The sequence below is a fragment of the Aspergillus campestris genome (assembly GCF_002847485.1).
Source record: "Aspergillus campestris IBT 28561 chromosome Unknown P168scaffold_11, whole genome shotgun sequence".
Classification (NCBI taxonomy): domain Eukaryota; kingdom Fungi; phylum Ascomycota; class Eurotiomycetes; order Eurotiales; family Aspergillaceae; genus Aspergillus; species Aspergillus campestris.
In genome coordinates, this window is record NW_020194346.1 from 1,088,731 (window position 1) to 1,113,863 (window position 25,133).

The 25,133-nt window shown below is 53.1% G+C and overlaps 10 protein-coding genes across 10 annotated transcripts; 3 read left to right on the top strand and 7 right to left on the bottom strand.

The window, feature by feature from the left end:
• Nucleotides 1-27: 27 nt before the first annotated feature.
• Nucleotides 28-3,018, top strand: P168DRAFT_312773 (uncharacterized protein). The gene is made up of 3 exons (XM_024839601.1): nt 28-581; nt 660-851; nt 922-3,018. The coding sequence occupies exons 1-3, from the start codon at nt 408-410 to the stop codon at nt 2,683-2,685; spliced, it is 2,130 nt and encodes a 709-aa protein (XP_024690274.1). The 5' UTR covers nt 28-407; the 3' UTR covers nt 2,686-3,018.
• Nucleotides 3,019-5,106, bottom strand: P168DRAFT_329619 (Lectin C-type domain protein). The gene is made up of 2 exons (XM_024841490.1): nt 4,918-5,106; nt 3,019-4,855 (listed from the first exon to the last, which is right to left on the bottom strand). The coding sequence occupies exons 1-2, from the start codon at nt 4,978-4,980 to the stop codon at nt 3,122-3,124; spliced, it is 1,797 nt and encodes a 598-aa protein (XP_024690275.1). The 5' UTR covers nt 4,981-5,106; the 3' UTR covers nt 3,019-3,121.
• Nucleotides 5,107-5,477: 371 nt separating this feature from the next.
• On the top strand, nt 5,478-6,741 carry P168DRAFT_241626 (Sec62 family protein translocation protein; the record flags this gene model as incomplete). The annotated part of the gene is made up of 3 exons (XM_024833764.1): nt 5,478-5,856; nt 5,959-6,515; nt 6,571-6,741. 3 exons carry the CDS (start codon nt 5,478-5,480, stop codon nt 6,739-6,741), a joined length of 1,107 nt encoding a protein of 368 aa, XP_024690276.1.
• Nucleotides 6,742-7,385: 644 nt separating this feature from the next.
• P168DRAFT_258432 (uncharacterized protein) lies at nt 7,386-8,265 on the bottom strand. The gene is made up of 2 exons (XM_024834600.1): nt 8,185-8,265; nt 7,386-8,116 (listed from the first exon to the last, which is right to left on the bottom strand). Exon 2 carries the CDS (start codon nt 8,067-8,069, stop codon nt 7,515-7,517), a length of 555 nt encoding a protein of 184 aa, XP_024690277.1. The 5' UTR covers nt 8,070-8,116; nt 8,185-8,265; the 3' UTR covers nt 7,386-7,514.
• A 442-nt stretch (nt 8,266-8,707) lies between these two features.
• Nucleotides 8,708-9,748, bottom strand: P168DRAFT_54339 (putative RNAse III). Its single transcript, XM_024841996.1, has 3 exons — nt 9,432-9,748; nt 9,066-9,358; nt 8,708-8,749 (listed from the first exon to the last, which is right to left on the bottom strand). The coding sequence occupies exons 1-2, from the start codon at nt 9,655-9,657 to the stop codon at nt 9,120-9,122; spliced, it is 465 nt and encodes a 154-aa protein (XP_024690278.1). The 5' UTR covers nt 9,658-9,748; the 3' UTR covers nt 8,708-8,749; nt 9,066-9,119.
• Nucleotides 9,749-10,103: 355 nt separating this feature from the next.
• Nucleotides 10,104-13,583, bottom strand: P168DRAFT_312776 (peptidase family M20/M25/M40 protein; the record flags this gene model as incomplete). Its single annotated transcript, XM_024839602.1, has 4 exons — nt 10,104-11,139; nt 11,791-11,834; nt 11,868-13,123; nt 13,171-13,583. 4 exons carry the CDS (start codon nt 13,581-13,583, stop codon nt 10,492-10,494), a joined length of 2,361 nt encoding a protein of 786 aa, XP_024690279.1. The 3' UTR covers nt 10,104-10,491.
• A 1,678-nt stretch (nt 13,584-15,261) lies between these two features.
• On the bottom strand, nt 15,262-16,227 carry P168DRAFT_258435 (4a-hydroxytetrahydrobiopterin dehydratase). Its single transcript, XM_024834601.1, has 3 exons — nt 15,828-16,227; nt 15,688-15,750; nt 15,262-15,584 (listed from the first exon to the last, which is right to left on the bottom strand). The coding sequence occupies exons 1-3, from the start codon at nt 16,185-16,187 to the stop codon at nt 15,435-15,437; spliced, it is 573 nt and encodes a 190-aa protein (XP_024690280.1). The 5' UTR covers nt 16,188-16,227; the 3' UTR covers nt 15,262-15,434.
• Nucleotides 16,228-16,500: 273 nt separating this feature from the next.
• Nucleotides 16,501-18,928, bottom strand: P168DRAFT_329624 (putative MFS multidrug transporter). Its single transcript, XM_024841491.1, has 4 exons — nt 18,240-18,928; nt 17,313-18,213; nt 17,216-17,260; nt 16,501-17,152 (listed from the first exon to the last, which is right to left on the bottom strand). Exons 1-4 carry the CDS (start codon nt 18,777-18,779, stop codon nt 16,845-16,847), a joined length of 1,794 nt encoding a protein of 597 aa, XP_024690281.1. The 5' UTR covers nt 18,780-18,928; the 3' UTR covers nt 16,501-16,844.
• A 2,271-nt stretch (nt 18,929-21,199) lies between these two features.
• On the top strand, nt 21,200-22,505 carry P168DRAFT_54385 (uncharacterized protein). The gene is made up of 3 exons (XM_024841997.1): nt 21,200-21,827; nt 21,886-22,264; nt 22,323-22,505. The coding sequence occupies exons 1-3, from the start codon at nt 21,243-21,245 to the stop codon at nt 22,325-22,327; spliced, it is 969 nt and encodes a 322-aa protein (XP_024690282.1). The 5' UTR covers nt 21,200-21,242; the 3' UTR covers nt 22,328-22,505.
• Nucleotides 22,506-22,817: 312 nt separating this feature from the next.
• Nucleotides 22,818-24,204, bottom strand: P168DRAFT_241926 (inosine-uridine preferring nucleoside hydrolase; the record flags this gene model as incomplete). Its single annotated transcript, XM_024833777.1, has 4 exons — nt 22,818-22,990; nt 23,085-23,331; nt 23,436-23,932; nt 23,988-24,204. 4 exons carry the CDS (start codon nt 24,202-24,204, stop codon nt 22,818-22,820), a joined length of 1,134 nt encoding a protein of 377 aa, XP_024690283.1.
• Nucleotides 24,205-25,133: the final 929 nt, after the last annotated feature.

A 25,133-nucleotide genomic window follows, 5' to 3' on the forward strand; every position in this document is an offset into this window, starting at 1 on the left:
TAAGAAGAAGCAGAGGGGGGAAGAGGAAGATCAATGCGGGATGAGTCGCAGAGTGGATATGCGACATCACGTGGATGCTTATCGGGGTGGTTGCCGCGTCGACAATCGATGTTGATCCGCTTTACGGATCGGGCAACTCCGCAGCATCGGCTCGATCTGACAATCGATGGTATGCACGTTCCATGGACATTTTAATCAATCTGTTCTCCATCCAAATCTCCTTCCTGCATTCTTCACGTTCCATGGTTCATTCCCTTACTCAATACCTCCGTTGCGCTTCCCTCCCCACATTCTTTGATTAAGCTTATCGGTTGCATCCACCACCATTCCTCTATACAGGTAGGTGGGGGGTGGATGCCTGGATCGAACTCTCAGCTAGAGTAAACGCTTCAGTCACCGTCGCCACCATGGGAGGATCGTCGCCTCCGTTCCTTTATGGCAGCTCGTCTGCGTACAACTTCTATGGCCCAACAGATCGTCCATACAACCCAAAGGCTGTGACCCAGGCGAGCTGGACTCGACCACAGCCGAAACCCAAGCCCAAGGGTCCTTTGGTCAATTTCAATAAGCATCCAGACTCTGTAAGTAATCGGTCTCTGGTGTCGCGGTGTCAGGGGAGCTAGGGGAGCGCAGTGCTGATCATAGAAAACAACGTGCAGTATTCGAACATCCCCAATGGCAAGTCTCGTTGGACCCCAATGCACCCAAGAACGAAGAGTAGTGTGATCCATGGTCGGCAGATTCAGCTTGGACTGCGCATTCTGGCTCTCTTGGGGGCTCTTGGGTCTCTTTTTTGCGCTATTGTTATTAAGAACGTGGCGGTAACCATGGTCTGGATTGTTCGCGTCGCAGTAAGTCTCTATAGAAATAACATCGTCTGCGGACGATGGGTAGGCACGATATTAACAAAGTTGTATTTAGCCTGCGGTTGCGATCCTTCACACTCTTTACAGTATCTATCACCTCTGTCGGTCGCCCATCACAAGGCCCCCTGGTTCGCAAGCAAGCTATATGCTGTTTGCTGCTATCCTCGACTTCTGTCTGGTACCATTCTATGTTTTTACCGCATACTTGTCATACCTGCAGTATACGCGTAACGTGTACCACTGGGGCACGATCTTGAGTTCCGACGGCGAGATGACAACGAAGATCGCGCAGACCACTTTTATCCTTAGTGTCGCCAACGGGGGTTTGCATTTGATATCCTTCGGGATTTCCGTCTTCCTCGGCATCATCTTCAAGAAGATTACGCAGCTACCACCAGATCTGAACCCGCTGGAGGACAACCTGACCGCTCGCCCACACAAGCGAACCAAGTCTGAGCTGATTGAAAAGCACGCCAGTCAGTCCACTTTAGACTCTGCGATGTCGGAGGACCCGTTGATCGGGTCTCCTCGTATGATGGCATTCATGCACACCCGCAACAACTCTTCTGTGGACATGCCAGGGTTTGGAGGGGACTACCAACGCTCCCCGGGTTCGTCGCCAAATCGTTGGTCACCAATGCGGTCTCGCATCCCGGAGATGCCGTATACTTCGGTGGGACTTCACGAAGACGAGCATATGGATCCCCTGCCGGAGGAAACCCATGATGTCTTCACGAGGCCAACATCAAGTGTTCCCCGAGGCGCTCCGGTGCGAGAACCCTCCCCGAATCTCCCAAACCGTTCTCAGTGCGCAAGTCCGGAATCTGCAAATTGGGTTGCTTTCCCTTCGCGATCGGGCTCAGTCCAGACCGACTCGCAAAACGGCAATCAAGCCCGTCGTGAGCCATCTTCCGCGTACAGTCGCTCTGTCACGCCTGGATCCACCATCGCAGGCGCAATTGACTGGATCAGTTCGGCTCAGCGCAATGGCTGGAACATCAGTGACATCCTACGAGAGGACGTCCGAGGCGAGTACGATTCGGTGCCGGCCAAAGAACACTACGGACGGGAAGATGCGGACAGCCTGGACAAGGCACCCAGAAACAAAGGATACTACGATGACGATCATGCGGAGCAGGATATTGGAGACAACCACATCCACATTTTCCCGGACCCCGAAGAACATGACGACCAAGACGCATCTGATACTCTCCACATCAACCCCCTGGCCTTGAACCCACCAACTCCGCAGCCCGTTCTGGACAACGTCGACCCCACCCCAGATCAATCCACGCCGATGAAGCGCATGGCTCTAACCGACATTCCAAACCTCGCCCCGACTCCCCCAAGCGCCCGCGCACCGCCCATCGACAGCCCGCTGAAGAACGGCCGGTTCTACCACGAAGTCGAAGAAAGCCTAGGATTCGGCGTCCCCCGCAACATCAGCCTGGAACTGGAACAGGGGCAGAACCTCGACCGGAAGAAGACCTCCAAGTTGATGAAACGCCAGAGCCAAAAGAACGCCTACGGCGCTCTCAAGCAACACGATCCCGAAGATGACGGCCCCGCCTCGGCGCCCATTGTCGACAGCGATCGCAAGGGCCGCGTTGTCAGCAACTCTGGGGCCGATCTCGGCCGTGGTATAGGCGGCGGCGCAGCACTGTCGTATGGAAACTACATCGCTGGTCTGGGGGTCGGTCGACGACGCGACGTGAGCGGCAAGATTGCTGAAGAAGGGCGCAGTCGTCCGGATCCACCGCCGGTTGAACAGCAGAGCCCAACCCGCGCTGCTGGATGGGCGCGGTTCGCTGGGTTGTAACCTGTCTATGAACCATGTAAAGATGTCATGATATTGAACAAGAAGACAGCACAAAACACCGAAAGAACAAAAAACACGGGAAAAAAATTAAGAAAGGAGAAAACAAAGACGACCATTTTCTACCCTTTCTACGAATCATGTGAAATGGGTTATCGATCTACTGCGCTATGATGGATCGATGGACGGATTGATGGATGGACGGATTGCTTGGATGGATTTGTATCGGCCTAAGGTCTATTTTGATGGATGTTTCATATTCCCCTGTTCTGTTCTATGTAGCTAGTACTATTCTCAAATTCGGAGTCAACTAATGGATTATTTCAATAGCATATTAAATTTTGTTCATTATACAAATAGATAGACAGTGGGTATTAGTAGGTATACATGTAGGTAGACAATCAACTATCCAACCAAACTAGGAAAACGAACAAGCTCACTACGAAGGCACACCTTCATACTCCCAGCCCTGCATGATGCGATTTCTCCGTCTCGAGTTGCGCCGATTGGCATTACACTTGACGAACAGCGTCAAAGCGGCAATAACGCAGATGACGATACCCGCGACGGCAGCGACAAGGACGGTCCGCCGTTCGAGTTGCTGCGGGTCTGAAGCATAGGGACACTCTGCCTCGGGCCCGCCGCTCACCCAGCAAGACGCGATGTCCCGAGAATTAAAATCGATCCAGACTTCGCGCATGGCGGGATCATCCGACGAGGGGTCGAGCAGCTCGGTCGACTGGTTCTGGAGGAAGCGGTGCAGGTAGGTGTTTTCGAGACCCGTGCGAGGCACGCCGAGGCTGGTGTCGCCCTGGCAGGCGTCCGAGTATGCGCCCTGGTAGTCGTATGCTGTGGGGGATAGTGCCCAGGTGAAGGGGTGGCTTCCTACGCGACAGGCGGCGTGGCGGACGTCGGTGCAGTTGGCGACCCGCCAGCGACCGTTCAAGGACATGTCCATGACTGCGCAGCGGTCGTTTTTGGGCTCGTCGATGTCGTCTGCCACGGTTGATCCTGCGGGCTGGCCGATGGCCCAGGCCCACGATGTGGAGAGAGAGATGTTCTTGTATATACCGGCTGCGCTGTTCGCGGTCGAGTGGAAGAGGGTGCTGTTGAGGAGTGGGGTCACGCCGCACGCTGTCAGGTTGTGGACCGTGTCTGACAGCAGGCCGAGGCCTTCACTGTTGTTTGCCCCGGCCGAACCGGGAATACTGCTTGAAATCGCCCAGGACGCGTTAACCTGGGACACGTGTTCTGCGTCCGGGTCGTAGAAACAGTGCGAGGGGTGGCCTCCCTTCCCGTATGAGACATTTACCGGGGCGCTCATATAGTTTGGTGGGAATATGTCTTCGTTTTTGTCAGTCAAGCTATGGCCGCCCAGTTGCGAAGCCACGGAGCCATATTCCAGAAGGAGCCGTTTCTCCTTGGCGAGCTGGATGTACTTGATACATGGCCACCCATCGGGGGTGCTCTGGACCCCTTCCGAATTCGTGTGGGTTGTGAAGTACTCCGCAATGGGTTTGTACCCATCGTCAACTTGATACCATGATTCGTTCAAGTTGGTGCGGTCGGCAGCGAGCTGGTGTGGGGTATAGAGGAACTGGACAAGGCGCGCGTCCAAGAGCGTGCTGATATGCTCCATCGAAGTCGGAAGGTCTCGACCAGACATCGTAGAAGCCGGCTGATCGGGAGCACTGGCACTAGCACCGACATGGAGGTTGAGCGTGATGTATCTGGTGTATACGTTGATCTGCGACGCGGTATCTTTGAAATAGTCCAGGAACACGTCGATCAAGGCCGAGATGTCAATGTCGTTCGAGCAGAGGTACGGCCCTAGGTGGTAGAGCATCGAGTTCGAGTCGCCGCGGACCGCGGTCACCGTCGGTGCAGACGCATCAGCAGTCGCAGTCGCCGTTGGCCCCGCGGCCGGTGTCGTTGAGACCACGACGATATGGGCATTTGAAGGGAGGCGGACCGGACAAAAGCTCCACACCCGTCGTTCGGGCGACCAGTACAAGTCAACAACCAGGCGACGAAACCCCACTGCGATCAGATTGGAGAGACATTTCCCAGCGGTGCGCCGGTCGAACACGGTGTCGAAGCATGCCGCTTTCACGGCCACCCCGGAGCTGCTGACGAAATTAACGGGGATTTGGCCAGCGACATCTCGCTCGCTCTGAGTCAGTTAGCGCTGATTTCGAAAATCCATATATATAGCCTGTCAAAGTCTAGACTCACCAGCAATGCCGATTCCCAGGTTGGATCGATCAGGTCCGGATCGGGGTCGAACTTCAATGACATGGGGCTGCAGAGAGGGGGCAGCGCAACGGTAGAGGGGATAGGATCATTTCCAGGGGGGCAATGATCGTGGGTCAAGCGCCCAGATATCCGTTCCCTAGCGATAAAGATAAGGCATGGATGACAACTGGAGAAACGAAGAACAAGAAATGAGGAGAATGAAGGGAAATGGAGAAGACGGAATGCGGAGGCGGAGTCGAGGGCGGTGGAGTCCTGCCGGCGCTAAACCCAGCCGGGCCTCAGGCTCAAGTAAACTTGAACCATCTGGCCACTTCCGCATCATCATCTGTCGTCTACTTCTCACCTCTCACGTCTCTCTTTGTTACTCTCTTCATCCTCCCTCCCACCTCTGACCATCTTAGATTGGTGGGTTTTGTTGTGCATTTCATCCCCTTTGTGGTTATACAGGTTCAATAAATTCTGTACTGTCGTTGTTACCTTCTTCACCAACCCTTACCAAAATGGCGGCACCCGGGCCGTCCCCTCAGCAAATGGCTGCGATGCAGCAATTCGCCGCAGAGGCTGCCAAACGTGGCATGTCTCCGGAGGAGTTTGCGAAGCAGCAGAGAGAGCAACTGACTGCCGAAGCCGCTAAGCACGGCATGACCACCGAGCAATACGTCGCCCAATTGAAAATGCGCGCTCTGGCCGCGCACCAGAAGCAGATGGAGGCCAAACGACAGGCCCAAGAATCAGGGCAGGCATCACCAGATCAGCCTCCGCAACAGCAGCAGCAGAACCAGACTACACACCAGGTCCCGGTGAATCCGAATAACCCGGCGGATCCCAAGGCCATTGCCGTCGCGAACTGGTTACGTTCGCAAAACCTGAAGACCAGGACCTGCGTCATGGATGGACAGAGAAAGGACCTCTTCAAAGGTATTTCCCATATCATATTGCATTGGCTTTTGTCTCTATTTTATGATTCTTGATTTTATCTTGATACTTTTTATCCGCCTTGAGCTAATCAAGGATCTGCAGTAAAACGTGCCATTCGCGCCCTTGAATCTCCCGCGTACGCCAAAGCCGCGGCGAAGAAGAACTCTCTCCTCCCCCCCGTGACGGATCGCGCCTCGGCCGAAAATACCTTCAAGCTACTTCCGCTCTCGCTCCTCGCTCTACGAGTGAGCAAAGTCGACCCCCACGCGGGCCATAACCACGCCAAGCCGAAGAATCGCGTCAAGGGCCTGTGGACGGTCAAGATTGAACAGCACCAGGAAACCGAACCCATGATGCATTACGTATGGCTGTACGAAGGTCCACAGTGGAAGCAGAAGGCCATGGCGGCGGCCGTGGTGGCGGGTATCTTCGCCGTCGTGCTCTTCCCGCTGTGGCCGATCATGCTCCGCCAGGGAGTGTGGTACCTCAGTGTGGGCATGATGGGCCTGCTGGGTCTTTTCTTCGCCATGTCGATCTTCCGTCTTATCTTGTTCTGTCTCACGGTATTTACGGTGCCACCCGGTCTGTGGCTGTTCCCCAATCTGTTCGAGGATGTAGGATTTTTTGACAGTTTCAAGCCTCTGTGGGGCTGGCAAGAGGTATGTCCTACCAATATCGAGCTTTTTCTCCATCTAATGTACTAATACGATGCAGACCAAGAAGAAGAAGAGCAAGAAGATCAAGGCTGACCCTGCACCCACCGCCGCCGATAAAGGAAAAGACGCCGCGCCCTCGGCCTCGACAACCGCCACCGAGGCGCCAGACGCATCGGGCACCGTGAAGCGCGATCTAACGGCGCGAGTGGAAGAAGTCACCGACGAGTAAGACATACGATAGAGAGAGTGTTCGAAGTCGAGATATCCATGCATGGGACTGTCGGGCTTAATATGTTGTTCCTCGTTTCAAAATTAGTGTGCCCCTTCGTTCCACATGTTGGACATATCCGAGTGTTCAGCACGAGTCTACTACAGGCTAAGTGCGAAGCATTCAACAATCATCATCTTTCCTTTTTCTTTTCTGAATCTGTTATTCTGGGCGTTATATTGAGATAACTTGGCAATGAATGGATTCGATGATTTCGTATTACCTGAACAACCTACCCATAAGTGCAACACTCAATGGAAGGACACGACACGATACGTTGACTGAGTCAACACTGAGCGAACGTAAGGTATATATAATAACTAACAGTTATCGAACATTCCGCGCCAGCTCAACAACCTTACTCAAGTACAGAAAAGCCAAACCTGCCCCATCTCTCATAATCCAATGAATATCGACGGTGAAGCATCTACTTACTGCCTATAACAGTACAGTAATTTGCAAAATCCGCTTCAAATGCGGAGACTGTCCCCGTTTTCGCGAAGCAGTGCCAAGATATACTAGTCCATACACAGTGTAGCTGTTAGTCTTAAAATGTACTTGGATTGTATGATCCAGAAGTATACCAAATACATATGGAAAAGCTACTTATGAGCTAGTTAAAGCGAATTATCCTTACAGCCGAGACCACAAGTAGATCCCAGTTTACCTGTGAATCAACTAGTATACTGCAATAGCATCCAATCCCAAAGTCTTTCACAACGCGTCAGATAAATTCAAATCTCAGAATAAACTTCCAGAAACTCCCATGCCGTCCCACTGTCTCCCTCACCAGCAACAACCAGATCCCTACCCATATCGCCTCCTACCTGCATCGCACGAAACCCACCCCAATGCTTCACAAGCAGCTCATGGCCGCCATCCGGATGCTGACGGACACAGAAGAACTCCCACTGCCTGTGAGTCTCGGCCTTTGCTATGAAGCGCCACTCTTTGCTATTATCATGCCCGAGGAACCCCCCCGAAACTGCATTGTAGAAGCCCAGCCAGCGATCCTTGTTTTCAACGCAGCGCCAGTGGCTACCGAGCCCGTCGTCGCTGTAGATCCATGCGCTCTCCTTGTTTGCAGGGGCTAGGCCTACTTTGCCGTCCTTGAGTGTGATGACGAGGCTGCTCGCGGGATCGCGGATGATGAACGTTGCGCCCTTGTGGGGAGCGACTGCAGCTGGGGCAGGATAGGGCGGTGGTTCGGGGTCGGTGTATGGTTCCAGTAGGCTGGTATGCGTGGGTGTTATCCCTGATTCGCCTGAGGAAGTTGATGAATTGTCCATATTCTTTAGGTATGAGATGGGATTGTTAGAGTGGTGGTTGCAATGGTCTAAGAGCTAACTTGAGATGCGGGTCTTTGGATTATCAGAAATGAGTCAAGGTTATAGAGGTGCTAACCTGGGTGATCCCCGTTGATACTTATCGTGGAAGATGAATCTGAGCTGGAGGAGTACTACTACCTCGTAGGTGGAACAGAACAGCATCAATGAGTGGATGGAGTGAAGACAGCCCCACATTCATCGACGGACCCCGCTCAATCCTAGCGCGTAACTTTATTCCCAATTACTTAATCATATAGTAATCGATATCTGTTTACCTTCAATTTCTCACTCTCTGGTTCCGATGGCCCACCTAGAGCACACTAGTCTGAGTTGTGGAGATTCGCGGTGACAACACGTCAGAAAGGATGAATTCGATGATATTGTCGAAGTCTCTACTTAAGTGGATCATACATCAACCAAAGTTTTATTGTGATGAATTGTTGTTTCTATCGATGATGAATATTCGTGTACTTAACACGCTCCAGAGGCCGAGAGGATTGTAAATTTGGCATCGTATTCAACTATATAATGAGCGTCTGTGTTTCAGTTGATGAAACACTAAAACCTGGATTCAGGAAATCGCCATGATCTTCAGTTGATGAAAGTATGGTTTGCTAAGTCCTCCCTCGGGTAATGGCAGCCTAAATTTCCATCAGTCAACGAACATCCTCGTCGGTTGATGTCAAGCCGACGGCGATGAGATATAGTGTTGTAGCTTGAGGAAGCCTACTTCATCCTCGTGGGGGCCTATGGAAGCTTCTTTGTTGGGTTCAAGTGGATGGGACTTCAAAAGCGCGGCAGACGCATTCCAAACAGGTGAAGAAACACTTCATCACCCGCTTTGGAAAGCAACTTCCGCGCTTTTGGAGTCCCACCCACTAGCCCCGGCAGAGGAGCATCCGTAGGCCCCTGCGAGGAGTAACTAGAGTCCTATCAACACGAGCAGTTGCTCTGAACTTGCTTTCTTTTTCTTCTTTCAAAGGGGCCTGGACAAGACGTCATCTGCGGAGATCACTCCGGCCAAGAAACACCTAGAGTCTCCATGACTCTTTTGACAGTCGTCAACTCCTCAGTACTGTCATTGAAGACAGCCCCGATGATAGCCTCGACGGTAGAAGCCATCGGGCGCGGGTAGATGGTGCTCCCCTGGGATTGATTGGCAAAGACACATTCTGCCAAGTCATTGGAGAACCCTTGCTGCGCAAGATAGGCGTTGGAAGATCTCTCCGATATGATTTTGTTGATCTGGCCTGGAAGAAATACGGATAACATACATCAGTGTCATGTTATCATTTACCACGGTGGTGTCATGTCATCACTTACCACGGGTCGCACGTCGACGAAGGCCTTCCTGGACAAGGATCAAATGGATGACAGTATTACCAAGTAAAGCGAGATTCCTGTTCCCGATTTGGTGAGAAGCGTCTGCTAACTGTAATGCTTCTCGAAGTACGACTGGGTTGCTGAAATAATAAGAGATGATTCCCTCAGCTCTCGCGAGCCTTCTGTCTTTGAGAGAATCAGGATGATACATGATTGACTGCGACATAAGTTGTAAGAGAGAAAGTAGGTGCTTGGGAAGATCTTGTTGTGATAGTTGCAAAGGAAAAGAGATAGAAGTTCGAAGGGGCACAGTTGGGTGGAAAAGGGCGGGGGTTGGGAGGGGGTGGGACAACTACTCCATGTTTATATAGTTTTATATAACTAGCATACTGCCAAGGTAAATGGCGTGCTCGAGGACGTTAGAAACACACCTCCGTACTAGCTAGATACCTTGCTTATCTAGGAAGCGGGGTAGGAAGTGAAGCCACAGATAGGATTATACTATTACGTGGCTTATTATTATTAGATATCTCGTTAATCAACCCTGCGGTGATCCCAATGGATAGTCCAGGACTTTATCTTCCTCTTAGAGTATTATCTTTAGTATGAGGTAGGGATATAATGTAGTGATGGACTGTAAATTCTTATATCGACGGCAGGACCATCGTCCAGGATACATCTAAATATTGTACGTAGGAGAGTAGTATGTATATGCAATACAGACAAGCCACTATACCAACTCAAACCAACCAAACAGAACAGAACAGAATAGATGCTGCTAGCTATCCAGGGTATTGTATTGTATAGTGTAGGATTGGACGGATAGACCAGAAAAGGAAATAAAAGAAAACAAGTCGCTGGATCGCTGGTGGATGATGGTGATGATGATGATGATGATGAGTAGGACATATGCAAGGTCGACTGTCAAATAAAGACAAGACAAAAAAGAGCGTGGATATCAAAGAAGAAGGGAATCGCATGATATGATACAAGAAACAATATATAAGAAATGGGCGACTAGCCCAGTGGGTATCACAGGAGCACCTCTAAAACAAACGTATTAAGTCCGTTCAAACCTCGCATGGCCCGCGCTAGCAACCCGCATGTCAGGCGCAGGGGCGCGCGTAGGATGCGCCGGCCGGGCTATGCTCCTCCGGCGCGAGCGTGGATCCCTCGGCGGTGATGTGGGGATGTGTTCGTGCCTCGGCGGTGAGGGAAAATGGGCGTGGGAGGCTTGTAGCGGAGATGGGATCTTGGGTAGTGGGCAGTTGGGGGGAGGGGCTGCGGGGGGCCCGACTGATAGGCCGGGCATGCTTTTCCGCCGGGCTACCGGGCCCATTGAGAGGCGACTTGGGTCGGCCTGGTGAGAGGCGGGTGGCCGTGGTCGGGGCGGGTCGTAGTAGTATGGGTCACCGTTTGCTGGAGGGAGCTGTGGAGTTGGCAAGTCGTCGTATGGGGATTCTGGGTCCTCCTCTGCGAAGGTGGGGAATCTGGGGGAGGGGGTGGAGGTCATGATGCTGCTTGGGGCCATTCGGGAGAGGCGATGGGTACTGGACCCGTGGTGTCGTAGAGTTTCTGACAGTGCGTCTTCGGAGCTGGCCATACGTAATGACCGTCTTTTAGGGTTGTCCTGGAAGGTCCACTGTGGCTCATGAATGTTGCTCAGTCCGCTGTTGCTCATTCCGCTATGGATGCTTAGTCCGGGGGACTGTGGCGGGGATAGAGACCCAGCGATAGACCCAGACATATCGTTATTAGAACCCTGTCGATGGACATGTTGGCGGGGAGCCTGTGAGCCTTGATACGGCGTTGCCGGGCCAAATCTCCTGCTGAATGACGGAACGCTAAAGTTGGGTGCCGGAGGCGAGGCGCTTCGGAAAGGCTCGGGTACTGTGGATTGTGACCGTGGAGTCTCCGGGTTGTCTGAAGCGGCGGCTGCGTGCATCAGATACATTGACTGGCGCTTCTTTGGACCCGTCGAGGTTGGGCTGCGAGGCCTATCGTACTCGTCCAGCGACGACAGCACCGTTTCAATGGCGCTGGCCTTGGGCGGCTCTCGCCGCGGGGAGTCTGTAGTAGGGTGCGTAGGGTGGTGCATCGGTGGGCTGATAGGACGTAGTGCCGGGGGATTGGCGGGCTTCATGGGCCGGCGCGTGGGTGCATTGGCGGGAGAGTGCATGGGAGGACCGGTGGGATGGACGGTAGGGTGTGCCGAAGGCATCATAGAAGAACGCATAGAAGGCTGTACTGGCATGTTCGAGGGGGCATGCATAGGAGGACCGATAGGATGGGCGGTAGGGTGGTGGGCGGCAGGGTGATGGGCCGGCGGCTTCATCGACGCACGCATAGAAGAGTCGACCGGCATGTTTAGGGCCGCATTCGGGGGAGGGCTGAAGGAACGAGCTGCGGGGTGTGCCGAAGGCATCATAGAAGCACGTATAGAAGGCGGTACCGGCATGTTCAGAGGCGCGTGCATAGGAGGACTGGTAGGGCGTGTTGCAGGGTGGGCCGAGGGGTGAACCGGGGGGTTCCTAGGAATATGCATGGAAGGCTGGACCGGCATGTTCAAGGGCGCATGCGGAGGACTGGTAGGACGGGTAGCAGGATGATGGACCGGCGGCTTCACGGACACACGCATCGAAGACTCTGCCGGTGCATTCAGAGGCGGAGGGCTGATGGAGCGAGTCGCAGGATAATTGGCGAGGACGCTCGCAGAGCTAGTCGTACCCGGGGAATTGGAGTTACTGTCCGTGGTGGGGCCGTAGAACCGGCCCGAACCATTATTCAACGGGGAGGTGACATCTGTATGAGTTGTCGAGACCGAGTCCGAGCGAGAGTCCGAGGTGTGCTGCCGTATGAATGACCGGCGATGAAGAGAAATGTTGGACCCCTGGCGGGACTGGGCGTCGGATTGGGATTCTCGGTCGTCGAGAGCGGCCGACTGCTGCGGCTGCAGGTAGACCTGGGAGAACCGGTTCGGGTCCCTCTTGGCGGGCTGCCGGACACTCGACTTCGGGTGCAGCTCGTGCTCCATGTCCTCGTCGAAGACCTTCTCGGAGACATACTTCTTACCGCCGCGGGCTTCGATCTGGGCGCGCACCGCGAGCAGCCACGAGCTCATGTCCTCGGGGCTGGTGAACACAAGGAGAAAGCTGTGCGCCAGCCGGCGGGTGTGCGACCGGTGGAAGCCAAAGCGAGAAAAGCGCGGGCGAGGGGCCTCGGTCGTCGGATCGGTGGCCTCGGCCGTGTGGGAGATCTGCAGGACCCAGTGCTTCCCCGGGATGGCGTCGCTGGCAAACGCCACGGAGGCGGGCCCGAGCTGCAGCACTTTCTCGGGCAGCCGGTCGTGTTTCCCGCTGCCGGAGTATTGCATGATATACCCCGTGGTGCCTAGGACGAAGATCTTCTTCGTCCACTCGGCCTTGCTGATCGTCCCGGACAGGGAACGTAGATGCTTCGACCTCTCCTTGTCCTCCTTTTTCTTCCGCGCGGCGATCTCCCCCGCCGAATCGTCCCGGTGCGAATGAGCGGCCTCGTCTCGATATTTGGCCATCGAGGTCGCGTGGATCCGTAGGATGGAATCCGCCGACAAGACCGGGGCGGGAAGTATGTCATGCTTGAGGGCTTGGGGGTACGCCTGGAACAGGGGCGGTGGTTTCCAGATCACGTCACCCGCCGGAGCCCCATCTTCACTCGGCCGGACTTGCGATGCCGAGGGGATCTTCGTCAGATGCGCGACTTCACTTCTCGTCGGGGATGCGACCACCGATGGGTTTGAGATTGTCCGTTTGGAGGTGGCAGCCGTCGGGGGAGGGGATAGGGGGCCGCGGCCGCTGCCGCCGCCTGGGGCGTGGGGTTCTGGGCCTCGTCGATACCGGACAGCGGCTTGTCGTGAGGGCGGCGGGGTTGCTTGTCGCGAGTGAAGATGGTGCGGAGGCTTGATTTGGAGGACTGTCGCTTGGCCGGCGCATTCAAGGGGACTCGGTCCGTCTCGCCGTAGACCTGGTATTCTTCCGGTCGGGGACGCTGTGGGCGCGAGGGAAGGACCAGGGGCGGGCCATTAGGACGGCTGAAGTTGGTCTGCAGCGGAGCCAATTGCTGGCCTCTGCGCTCACTGACGGAGGGGCGTGGTGGGGGGATGTTCAGACTCATCCTGAATCTTTGTGCACTTTCCAACTCGGCGACTAAGGAGGTATATAGGGGGTGAGACTACTCGCTCGCGAGCTGTACCCTGGGGGAGGATCTCGAGGTCGCACAGATACGCAGGCCAGAAAGTAGACCGATTAGGGGATGACACCGAGCTGAGGAACTAACTGTACGTCTCGGAGTAAGATAGAATCGATTGTGAAACCGCGATCATTGCAGAGCGCGCTCCGACTCGTGTCGGTAATCCGACCGTGGATGGACGAGTGGTTTGAGGTAATAGGGGTCGACAGCGGAGAGAGGGAGGGAGATGTTGGAGGATAGCGAAGAAGTCGAGGGAGGATCCAGACTCGGGCGAAATGGTTTCAGGTCGAGGGGAGAGATTGAGCCGAGTCTGTATGTATGGTGTATGGTGAAGATCGGGTTACTTGGACGAGTGGAATCCTCCCATGTCTATCTCGAATCTGGAGTCGAGAGTCGAGAGTCGAGAGTCGAGAGCTGAGTAGAGGAAGGAAAGAAGACCAAACCAATGCAGGAACCAGGAAATTCGCGACGAGTTGGTTCGATCTTTGGTTTTTTCTCTCTTTATTTCTTCCTTCTGTTCTTTCTTATTTTTCTTTCTTATTTTTGACTTCAACCTGTTGGATTTCCAATTTCCTGCTGTTCTTTTCTTTTTCCTCTTTTTTTCCTCTTCTTTTTAGTTATTTTTCCTTTTTCCAGGTTTCCCTTTTCCAGGTACCCCCCTAAGTGACTGTGGCTAGATTAACCTAGACGTTGCCAAAACCACTAGCTCGCGCCTAAAGAAAGCCCGTCTGAAGCGTGGTGACGATGAAATTGACGGTGGCGGTGGGGTGTGATCAAAACGGTTGCCCACAGGAAGTAAAAAAATAAAGAAGGGAAAGACGAAAGGAAAGGAAGAAAGAAAGAGAAAAGTGGTCCCCTGACAAGAGGAAAGATAGGAAAGTGTTTCAGCAGCAATGGTACAACCAGAAAAGAAAGTAAAGACAGACAGGAACAAAGTGGAAACCGTATGACAGGCAACTTAATATCGACCACCTCCACAGTGCAGGAAGAGTCCTGTCGGTCCAGTATATTCGGATGATGCAAGATCGAGATGATTTCTCCGAGCACAACCCACACTGGTCAATCGTCCGTGTTAGTCTCTACTCTCTAGTTTCGGGGCGAAAAGTCAGATCGAGCAAGTCAGAAAGTATCATCCTTCTCTTCTCCTCCAGTCTATTCTGAATATTCTCCCCCTGAATCAAGGCCCCGCTCGGCGCACATCGTCCCTTGGGAAAAGGTAAGCGGGTCTCCACCTCGGGCTAACGGTTTTCCGTGACTTGGTTGTGGATTTTAACCTGAAATGTTTAGTCTCGGGTTGAAGTAGCTCCAGTAAGCGATGGTGGGGACTGAACCTACTGTAGGTTTTGTCTGAGTTTATCCGTGTGGGGGACTCGAGGATGGCATTGGCATACCTGGTTGAAGTAGATGATTCTCTGGAGAGTTGGTAGTGGTTTAGTTTATTATCTGTTGACTGTTCGACAGAGCTGGCTCAACTATAACTACAATCAATAGAGAGATATAGAATTGATGCACGTGTTATACCCCTTGCTTATGCACCACCTTAATCCACCACGTTTGACACTATTAATAATCACATTTCCTTAACTTAGTTCATTAACTAGTTCGTTCACTAAGTTCCCTGGATTACTGACTAAAATACAACACGAATCATACAATCACATGAAGATCGACCATATTATACACATCTCCTCCTAGGTCCATATCATACACTGTCCACATCCACATCCATCCCCAGGTACGGAGAGATACAACACTACCTCCCACCTAAGCTACAAATCAAGCAGACCCACACTTCTTCCCCCTCCCCTCCTCCACAACCCCCATCAACTCCGCCGCGTCCTCGCAAACCCGCGCCATCCCGATATCTTTCTCCGTCAGACCGCGTAGGTGGTGAGTCGTCCAGTGGACGTCGACTGAGCCGATGCGCTATTGATTATTAGTTTCTCTTTATTCTTTCTTTCTCCTATCAACCAGTCTCCTCGATCCCATCTGGATATGGTAGATATGGTATGAGATGGGATAGACTCACAACAGTCATAGTAGCATGATGTTTCTTCGTCGCACTATGCGAAGCAATCACGTTGACGAAACTCTACCATCAACATTAACCTCATTAGCTTTATCCAACCACCCCGCAAAGAAATCAAGAAGAGAAAAAAGGAGACATACAACAGCCTTAAAATAAGACCGAAAATAAAACGTCTTCTTAAACCCCGCCCCATCCCCATCCAGCACCCATCCCTGCTCGCACAGCGCGTCGACCCCCTCCTTCGCCGTCGCTACATCCACCCCGTCTGCGAATTTCGGTGCTGGCTGCGATTGTGTGGATGTCGATGAGAGTCGCGTGGGTAGGAAGGGAGTTTGGGTCGGCCGGCGGAGAGGGGATGTTGGACTGGGGCGGAGATGGAGAGCTGGTCTAGTAGCTAAGGAGGCAACCGGGGCGAGTCCCCGATGGTAGCATCGTCGCGTGGGGTTTAGGCTGTGGAGGAGGAAGCGGTTGGGCCGTAGGGTTCGGGCGATGGCGTCCATATTCAATGTGTGGGGGAATCTTGTCGTTGTGGTCCTTCGGAGCTGGAAGTTGAGGTTCATCGGTGATGCGCGGGCGCCGCTTCGGCTTATCGGTCACATGACCACCTCGGAGGTGCTCCGCAGGGATCACGGGGATCTGGATCTAATCAACATCCTACGAGTCATTCACTCTACTCCACCAACCGACTATGATGGCTGACCACCAGTGATCTACGCGGAAATATCCTCGATCAACCTATGCGGTGACATAATACAGGATTCAAACTTGAACTATCTCCACGATCATCAGACCAGCAAGCTCTCGCTCTTACACGGGATGTGAAACCACACTGACACTAGTGAGAAAGAAACAAAGTACAGCAGAAATGTGTATAGTTGAAATGAAACAATGGTCGCGTCCAAATGCCAGCGGCCGGCCCTCGCTGGCCCGGCCATCTCAGACGAGACGGAAAGCGCAGTGCATCCCGCCAGCTTCGCATACCAGACGCCATAGAAAAAGGGAAAGAAACAAAAGCACATGCCAGACGATCGCTGGCAGCCCAATACGAAGCACCACGCGATTCGGCCCTACGGATGCGAACATTCGACGGCGAATTAGGGTATCGGAGATTCATGAGTCGTGGCTAGCACGTGTCGTCGTGCGACGAGTCGCAAGATTCATTGCGTGATGACCTGCTGCGAAACACTGTTCCGACGCGAATTGACCCGGGAGTTGACCCGCGAGTTAACCTGGGAGGTTGGGCGCGAGTGGATATAGCTGCTCTGTCGGATCCGCAGGTTCTGTTGCGACCGGGCAAACGAATTCGCCCGCGAGCCCGAGGGGATCTTCGACAGCCGCCGTCCGTCCACCTGGATCTCCGCCCGTGCGTGCGATAGCTGCTGCGCAAACGGCGAGCGTTTGCGCATGGCCGGTCCTTTCCAGTAGATGATGTACACCGCAATGACCAGGAGGAAGGAGATGCAAACTAGTCCACATGAGTGTCTGGTCGTTTGAATACCAGGGGGGGGGGGGGGGGGGGGCTACTTACAGAGGATCGTGGAAGCATACTCCAGGTGATACTTGCCGCCGATATCTGGTGGATGGTCAGATGCCGAAAATTACAGAATTGGGGAAGATGCACTCACTCTCAAAGAAGGGCGTTGCGGGGATGGTGAGAACACCGGCCAGGAAGTCTCGGGCCCATCCGTTGCCGCCGGTGGCCGACGCAGAGTATGGCCCATACGCGCAGACCATGTAGTCGATGGTGGCCATGTAGATGCTGTAGTTGGCAATGCCCACGATGGCGGAGAACACCATGGTGCCGATCCAGTGCACCGGGGGGCCAAGGCTGGTCCAGGCAAAGCCAATCAGTCCGATCGGCAGGCAGGGCGCGGTCCACAGCAAGAACCACAGACGAGATTCGTATTGGGTGTGCTCATCATCCGGGCGCAACTGCCGCTCCCGGATATTCCGCTTGATGGCGGGAATGAACGCACCCCAGGCAATGAAATAACCGACGAGGATGGGGATGAAGGACAGGCCGAGCGCCTCCGTGCCGAAGTTCCATTGCTTATAGACCAAACCAAACGACTGGATGAACATGAAGATCAGAGCATCGCTGAAGCCACTGAGCAAGGACAAGGTCAAGACAATGGGCTCCGTGAGGAACATCTTGAAGGGGCGGATCCAGGTCAGGAGGATTTCCCGCATGGAGAAGCGCTCGCGGTACGGGAAGATCTCGTTGGGCCCGTAGACATGGGGATCCTCGCCACTCTGTCTTCGTTTCTTAGCGATGCGATCCATCAGGATGGTGGTGCGGGTCTCCGGCACGAGGATGAGGTGGGCCACCTGGACGAAAACGCCAAAGATCAGCTGGATCCAGATGTTCCACCGCCACGCCAAGTTGGCCTCGACAAAGCCACCGACCACGGGACCGATGACGGAGCCCCCCACGGAGGAGAAGACCACGCAGGCGACGGCATACTGCTGGTCCTCGGCCTCCCACAGGTCGGCAATCATGCCCAAGGTGACGGAACCCCGGCGGAGCTGAGGCCGCCCAGGGCACGACCCACCATAATGGAGGCGAAGTTGGGTGCGATGGCGACGGGCAGCTGCCAGATGTTGACGAGGAAGAGACTGGCCTGCAGGATGGGCTTCCGGCCCAGTTCCTCGCTCCAAGGCGCCCACAGCTCGCAGCCGAAGGCATACAGGACTAGGAAGATCATGGCGCCGCAGCGAGCGGCCTGCATGCTCACGTCGAATTCGGCGGAGATGCCCGTCAAGGCATTGGAGTACAGGCTGGTGTTGAAGTTCATGGAGGTCTGGACGAGGAAGATGACGGTGATGATCATCCACTTCCGCCAGCGGGGGAAGGAATAGCCCAGCTCGTGGTAGCAATCATTTTCGGTCAGCTCGACCTTGTCGGTGAAGGTCTCTTCCACCTGGTCCATGGTCCCAGCAACCGGGTCGTCCGACTGCGACTTGGGAAGGGTGGGATCGGCCGCCTTTTCGGCGGGGACCTCGGCGATGACATCGGCCTGGGTGGAGGAGGAGGCCTCGGACTCATGGGGCTTTTCATCCAAGGGGACTGGTTTCTCCTTAAGGGGATCCATGGTGACGCGATGCGCCAGCTGGAAATTCGATATATTAGCCCTGTGGCAGTCTAAACTGACAAGAGGTGATCGAGATCGGAGGGCTTACCAGAGGAGGAGTACTATGTGATCAAAGAGGTGAACGGGAAGATAGGATCAGTCACCAAGCGAGACCGGGAAGGAGAAGAGAGTCAGAGGAGACTAGTCTATAGAGGTTCTACACCTCCGGGAAGAGAGGGAAGAGAACGACAGTGAGACCTAGGATGGGGAGGATGATAGAGAGAGAGACAGAGGAGAGCGAGTGGTATGGAAAGAGGGAGAAAGAAGTATAGATGGGGAGAGACGACAGAAGAGAAAGAGGACAAGGAAGAAGAGGGAGAAGAAGCAGGGGAGAAGAGGAGATAAGGATGAAGAAGAAGAGAAGAGAAGAGAAGAGAAGAAAAAAAAAAAAGGCAGTGAACGGTCAAGAAAAGGAAAGAGTCATGATCGGCTCGATCAGGAAAGGCTGGGGAGTCGGAGGTACTTGACAAGATGCGGCCGGTCCCATACATTGGAAAGTACCTCGATCTGGCCGGTATACTGTAGGTCACCAGCCGGTTTGGAAATACCACCCTATGGAGCAGTCATGGCCAAGATCCAGGATACCCACTAGAACTTTATCTCTAGGTCGATTCGGATGTGTAGGAATTTCTTTTTTCATAATTTTTACTCAATTCTCTTCCCCCGGACTGGCTGGTTCTCAGACCCGGCCGGATGCAAAAAGCAAGGACGGTGGAATAAGCCGGCCATTGCCACGAGAAACAGTTGGATCTGGATTGAGATTGGACGGATTGAGACCCCACGGGCACCCGCAATGGGACGGACTATAAAATTCTCCAACGATCTAGGGCCGAAAGGAGGAAAAGATCAGGAATGTGGGATGCCGTTTCGGGACGGAGGGCCCTCTCCACGAGGGACTGGAGTCGGTAACTCAACTCTATAGGACGAGATACCGATACGATACTATAGAATTTGAATTCTCTCTCCGTCTCTCGGTTTCTCCCCTCGTATACTCCATCGTCCTGACGGTTGTCCGGGGTTGCGGATCGGGGTATCCGAGCCTGACGTCAATATCGCAAGCCACCAGTCGATGATCGTCGGCCAGGGATCCGAACTTGTCCACTCACAAAGTTAATTCTTGCCACAGTTGGTCAGTAACACAGGGGGAAAGAAAAAAAGACAGAAAGAAAAAGGAAGAAAAGGAGAAAAAGCCTCTCACGTCAGAGGATGAATCCTTGTCGACTCTCCTACTTGACTACCAGACCCCGTATCAAGTCGGTTGTTCAATGTCACCTGCCCATTCCTTGTCCCCCAGATGGGGACCCGGTTTCACCGGGAGATGGTGGGGATTTCTCCAGGTTCGACTTCACGACTGGACGGATGTGACGTTTCATTGGCTTGTCGGATTGAAATGGACCGGTCAATAAATAAATAAAGCCGTGACTTCCGGAGAAGAGAGGATACTAGACTAGAGAACGGCCAAGGACCGAAGTCGCCTTGTTTCGCCAAGACTGATCCAAGTGTGCACCAAGTGGTTCCGCCTCGCCGTGTACCTTTACCATCTTGGTTGTGGTACGGGGGAAAAGGTATCCTGCATTTCCCTTTTCAGGAGAGATCACCGATTGATATCGTGGGGGAATGAGTTACGACCGTGGTATGGGTTCTATGGAATTATAGGATTAGATGATAATTCCCTCATATTGATCCGGTCAAACCTTGTTGATTCTAATAGATTCAATAACACTATAGAGAAGTGTAATTCCATGAGCTAACGATCTGCAGATACTATATCAAGTAGTAGAAAGAAACACTGAGCGATATTCAAGGAAATGTCTAGCTAACTGTACATCACTAACCATACACTTGGCACCCAATAGGCAAGGGATAAGCAATATAAAGTTCTTCTTAACACGAGGCTTGAGGGTTCGAAATACAGCTCTTCCTGGCTGTGAGACCATGTGATCTCTTCCAGGTGCTATACGCCTATAATTCAACTGGAGAACAGAGTCTAACCGTGACAGCAATGCTAGATCCGTCTAGAAGCTCTCCCTTGCATCCGAGTCGATGTGGCAGGAGAGGATGGAGCATTGCAGTGACTGCATATTAGATAATTGAATATTTGATATTCAAACAACATATATTCTGTAGTAGATATAATGATTTTGGTTTTCCCTCCGTGCTTTTACTCTAGAATATCAGCATCAGGTATTGACGTCTTCTCTAGTTTGTAGATTTCGTTCTCACAGTATGAAGTATATATCGGGCTTCACCCGGGATCTGGCCCATAACCGATGAGACACAGCCCAGGGTCTGGACCGCATCATACATTCCCGTTAGATCTGGACACTTAATTCCAGCTAAAATAGCCGATCAGAATGAGTAAATGTCTGCATTAGAAGAGATGTTGATAAACAACCCAAGACAGTGACGCATTCAGACACAGAGATGCGGCCACACCGCCTTCCCCATCGATTGACGCCGTCATACCACTTGCCGGATTGTGTCGACATCATTCTTTCCATCCAGCGCGCATTTCTCTGTTCGCAACCATCTCGCCTGACTCATCTGTTCTCCAATCAAACACTGTGGTTCCGATTCCTCCGGCCGTTTCCTCCATCTGTTCATCCGTCCCGGTGTCAAAATCCTACTCCAGTCTTCCCCGCATTGGCTACCAAACCACCCCGCCTGACACCCGTCACTCCATCATCCACCAACATGGAGAACAACCAGCACAGTCCGAACTCTCTGCGCCCAACCTTCGCAGCCGACATCCCCCGTCGATCCTCGCGGGCGATGTCCGGCTCTGAACGTCGCCGGTCCGCCAACCTCAGCCTGAGCAGCAGTGCCGGCAACGGCTACGGCGATGACCCCAACCTGCCCCCCGGTCTAGGCTCTCATGGAATCCGAACATCAAGTCCCTCCAACATCGCGGGGAGTCCCATCGTCGCAACCGGGGATCCACACCACCAACGGGCCCCGTCCTTGGGGGAGTTGCACCAGGAGTTGGAACAGGAGCAAGAGGCGCAAGTCGTATGTCCCCCTCCCGCGGAAGGTGGTCGCGTCAGTCAGCGATATTAACAATGTGTAGAACCGTCTGTTGCAGATGATCCGCAGCCAGCAGAGCCAGCTCCAGAACCTGCAGCAGCAGCAATCGGGTACGGCTGTTGTTGACGACTCCTCGTTCCCGCCCTTTGCGCCCCCCCCGGCGAATCGCACGTCCGTTCACCAACCCTCGTCGCTGTCTGGGCGTCGCTCGTCGCGACACTCGAGTCAAGCGGCGTCTCCGAATTTACGACCGATGAGAAGGGGTTCGGATGTGCCAGAGGGGCCGGGGTTAGGAGCTGCGGCTGCGGCTGGGGATAGTCCGGTGCGACGGGGGAGTCGAGATGACAGTGCATTCTACCAGGCGGAGGCGGCCATGTTGACGAGGGAGAATCAACTGCTGCGTCAGCGCATTCGTGAACTGGGTGAGTTTCATATAAGAATATTTCTCGGTATGTTTTCTAACAAACTGTAGAACGGCAGGTTAGCGACTTGAAACCTGCCCGGTCGGAGGTTCCGACTGCTACCGGCGAGACCACAGAAAAGACATGATGGTCATTCACCCTCTTACGACCAGTGTTCCCGGACCACGTTCTGGCCAGATAGGCAGATCTGTGGGTGTTTAGATTCCCTTCATTGACGAAGGACTTTATCTCCCCGAGCAATACGCGCGAGTGGATACCATCGCTAGTAGATCGACTTGCTACGTCTGCCGGTTTGGTGCATTCACTGACCTGAGTGGTCTGCAGTAGTACGCTCCTGGATAGCTACAAGAGTCTCTTGATCGTGCAGATCCAGACATGTATTCATGTACACCGCAGTCGGTTTGCCTGCATTCACCTATCAATGAACCATCTTTATCAAAAATCCATAGTCCAAACCCATATTAAGGCGTAGTCTAGCAGTCAGTCTTGTTCGTCTCCCATCCACTCTATCCCTACTTAGTCCTCCATATACTCCATATACAAATAAGATAGATCAACAAGAAGGCGGGTCCTGCATCGCATCCTTCATCATCGCCTTGACCCTCTCCCCATCAACGCGATGCACATACGTCACATTCCTCAACCCAGGAGGCATCAACGCCTTCTGATAGACATGGATGTTACCGTAGTTAGGGCTTCCATACGCGATGTCCACATCAATATATGCTAATCATTATCAGCATCATCCTACACAAAACCCAAACAGAAAAAAAGAAAAAAAAAAAAAAAAAAAAAAGCCAAAGAAAGGAAGCGTCCATACCAGTGGTCGCATTAAGCACCACCCCCCGATCAACCATAATCGCCGCAGCAGTCTCGTCCCAAAACGGGAATTCCGTCCCGTAGTGATCGTGGAAGAGGTTCGTCAACGGATTGCGCACCTCGTGCACATCGTCTAGGAAAGACTGCGTCGACGGGACCTGGTTGGCGACGTTGCCTGCGATGACGATCTCCGGGAAGGGCGCGTTGAAGGCGATTTTGGCGGATTCGGGGTCGATCATTAGGTTTATCTTCCATACTATTAGCTCACCACTGTCATAATCATAATCATCACTATCACTGAAACTGATGATATTGAAATAGGGGGGAAGAAGGGGAGGAAAGAGAGAGATACATCAGAATTCTCATTCGCCAACTCCACGCTCCCTCTAACCTGCAAAAGATTAACATCCACATACCCCCCCATAACAACCAACTCCCTCGCATTGCGCGCAAAACTCTCATCGAGCCGCACGGCAAGCGCAACATTCGTCAGCGCGCCGGCCGAATAAATCGATACCTGCCCGGGATACTTCCGCACCATGTCTACCATGAACATCGCAGCTGTCTTGGAGTCATCGATACTACCCCGCGGGAAACCCTCGATGAAGGCTTCGCGCACGATGCGGTTGGGGTCGCCTGAGGTCGGGTCATTCCCGTCTTGGGCTTCCGGGGCGAAGGCGCCTTGCCAGGGGAGGGCGCCGTGGAGGGATTCCCAGGTGTGGAATCTGTGGGGCGTGTGGAGGAGCGGCCAGGTGCAGCCGGGGATGACGGGGATGCAGGTTAGGTTGGAGAGTTCGAGGTTGGCGAGGGCGTGGAGGGCGCTTTGGCGTTGCCAGGTGTTTGCTGTATCTGGGTTTTAATTAGTATTGTACTGTGGGGGGTTTGGGGGAGAGGGGGGATGTACTTGATGCGAGGCCTAGTATTTCCATGTCCCCTTTTAGGGCTAGGAGGATGGGAATGAAGCTCACGGCGCCCCAGTCGTTGTCGAGGATGGCATACCGTTTCTCCTGTGCTTTCTGCGTGGAGGAAGAGGCAGAAGGAGAGGCAGAAGTAGAAGAAGCAGAGCCCAAAACAGCTGATACCAGCAACGAACACACTGCAAGAGATCTAGTGACCCACATGGCGAATAAATCAATCGTCAGTTCACAACACTACAACTCGTACAGAAGCGTTGACGTTGAAGTAGACATTTATATTTTCCTATCTACCTCTCAGAAAAGACCAGTCTAGTGCATCCCCCTGCGTCGTGATCCAAACTGATCAAAACGTGATGACGATCGTTGGGGAGGCCCGGATTGGAAGGTATCGGCGTGTGGATCTGTGAGTGGAGTCGGTAGATAGGAAGTTGTCCGAGTCCCAGCTGTATGTGATAGGTAATTGTGATCGCGTGTGCAATGTTAAGTGATTGAATGTAGAGTTATAGGGTTGTTCATGGTGGCTAGAAATAAGGTTATTGGAGACGTTATACCACGTGTAGGGCTGTATGAAGGATTATAACATGTGCCGCTTGATATCTATGGTTTGGACCTCTATCAATTGACTGACTTAATCATACTGCAATGATTTTTAAATACGAGTTGATCTTGCTAATCACTCTCTTCAAAGTCAAGACACAAGACATGGTAGAATATATGATAGAAGTATAGAACAGAAGACAAAGCATGACGCGATGTCAACTCAAAGCCCGTTATATCCAATATCCAGCCACACAGGAGATAGTAAATACGCATCTCGAAGCATGCCATGCCCTCTTTAGATGGTCCATACGGACTTTAAAGAAAGATACCATCGCTGACGCAGTATCTATCGCAGCAGAGAGAAACCCCCCCCCCTCCCCCAGCCCGGCTCCCCAGACAAGAAAGACTATAACAACCCTATCCCACCCTACTCCTTCCAAGGCCTAACCTAAACCACAGAAAGGACAAAACCCGCCTCCTCAATTCAATTCACTACCTAACCTCTCTCTCTGAGAAACAGACCTCGGAGCACCGACTCCCTCTATCGTAAACCCATCCAGATCTATCTCTCGACGAACATTGGCTTGTCGGGT

Bases quoted from the DNA above. Each gene is read 5' to 3' on its own strand.
- P168DRAFT_312773 (XM_024839601.1), top strand. From the start codon at position 408: ATGGGAGGATCGTCGCCTCCGTTCCTTTATGGCAGCTCGTCTGCGTAC. The intron at 582-659 runs GTAAGTAATCGG...AACAACGTGCAG, and splicing joins TCAATAAGCATCCAGACTCT to TATTCGAACATCCCCAATGG. The intron at 852-921 runs GTAAGTCTCTAT...AGTTGTATTTAG, and splicing joins TCTGGATTGTTCGCGTCGCA to CCTGCGGTTGCGATCCTTCA.
- P168DRAFT_329619 (XM_024841490.1), bottom strand. From the start codon at position 4,980: ATGTCATTGAAGTTCGACCCCGATCCGGACCTGATCGATCCAACCTGG. The intron at 4,856-4,917 runs GTGAGTCTAGAC...TAACTGACTCAG, and splicing joins CCTGGGAATCGGCATTGCTG to AGCGAGCGAGATGTCGCTGG.
- P168DRAFT_258432 (XM_024834600.1), bottom strand. From the start codon at position 8,069: ATGGACAATTCATCAACTTCCTCAGGCGAATCAGGGATAACACCCACG.
- P168DRAFT_54339 (XM_024841996.1), bottom strand. From the start codon at position 9,657: ATGTCGCAGTCAATCATGTATCATCCTGATTCTCTCAAAGACAGAAGG. The intron at 9,359-9,431 runs GTAAGTGATGAC...TATTTCTTCCAG, and splicing joins TCGTCGACGTGCGACCCGTG to GCCAGATCAACAAAATCATA.
- P168DRAFT_258435 (XM_024834601.1), bottom strand. From the start codon at position 16,187: ATGGACGCCATCGCCCGAACCCTACGGCCCAACCGCTTCCTCCTCCAC. The intron at 15,751-15,827 runs GTATGTCTCCTT...TGTTGATGGTAG, and splicing joins GGTCTTATTTTAAGGCTGTT to AGTTTCGTCAACGTGATTGC. The intron at 15,585-15,687 runs GTGAGTCTATCC...AATAATCAATAG, and splicing joins ATCATGCTACTATGACTGTT to CGCATCGGCTCAGTCGACGT.
- P168DRAFT_329624 (XM_024841491.1), bottom strand. From the start codon at position 18,779: ATGGATCCCCTTAAGGAGAAACCAGTCCCCTTGGATGAAAAGCCCCAT. The intron at 18,214-18,239 runs GTGGGTCGTGCC...GGGCGGCCTCAG, and splicing joins CCAACTTCGCCTCCATTATG to CTCCGCCGGGGTTCCGTCAC. The intron at 17,153-17,215 runs GTAAGTAGCCCC...CATGTGGACTAG, and splicing joins GTATGCTTCCACGATCCTCT to TTTGCATCTCCTTCCTCCTG.
- P168DRAFT_54385 (XM_024841997.1), top strand. From the start codon at position 21,243: ATGCGGCCACACCGCCTTCCCCATCGATTGACGCCGTCATACCACTTG. The intron at 21,828-21,885 runs GTATGTCCCCCT...AACAATGTGTAG, and splicing joins AGGAGCAAGAGGCGCAAGTC to AACCGTCTGTTGCAGATGAT.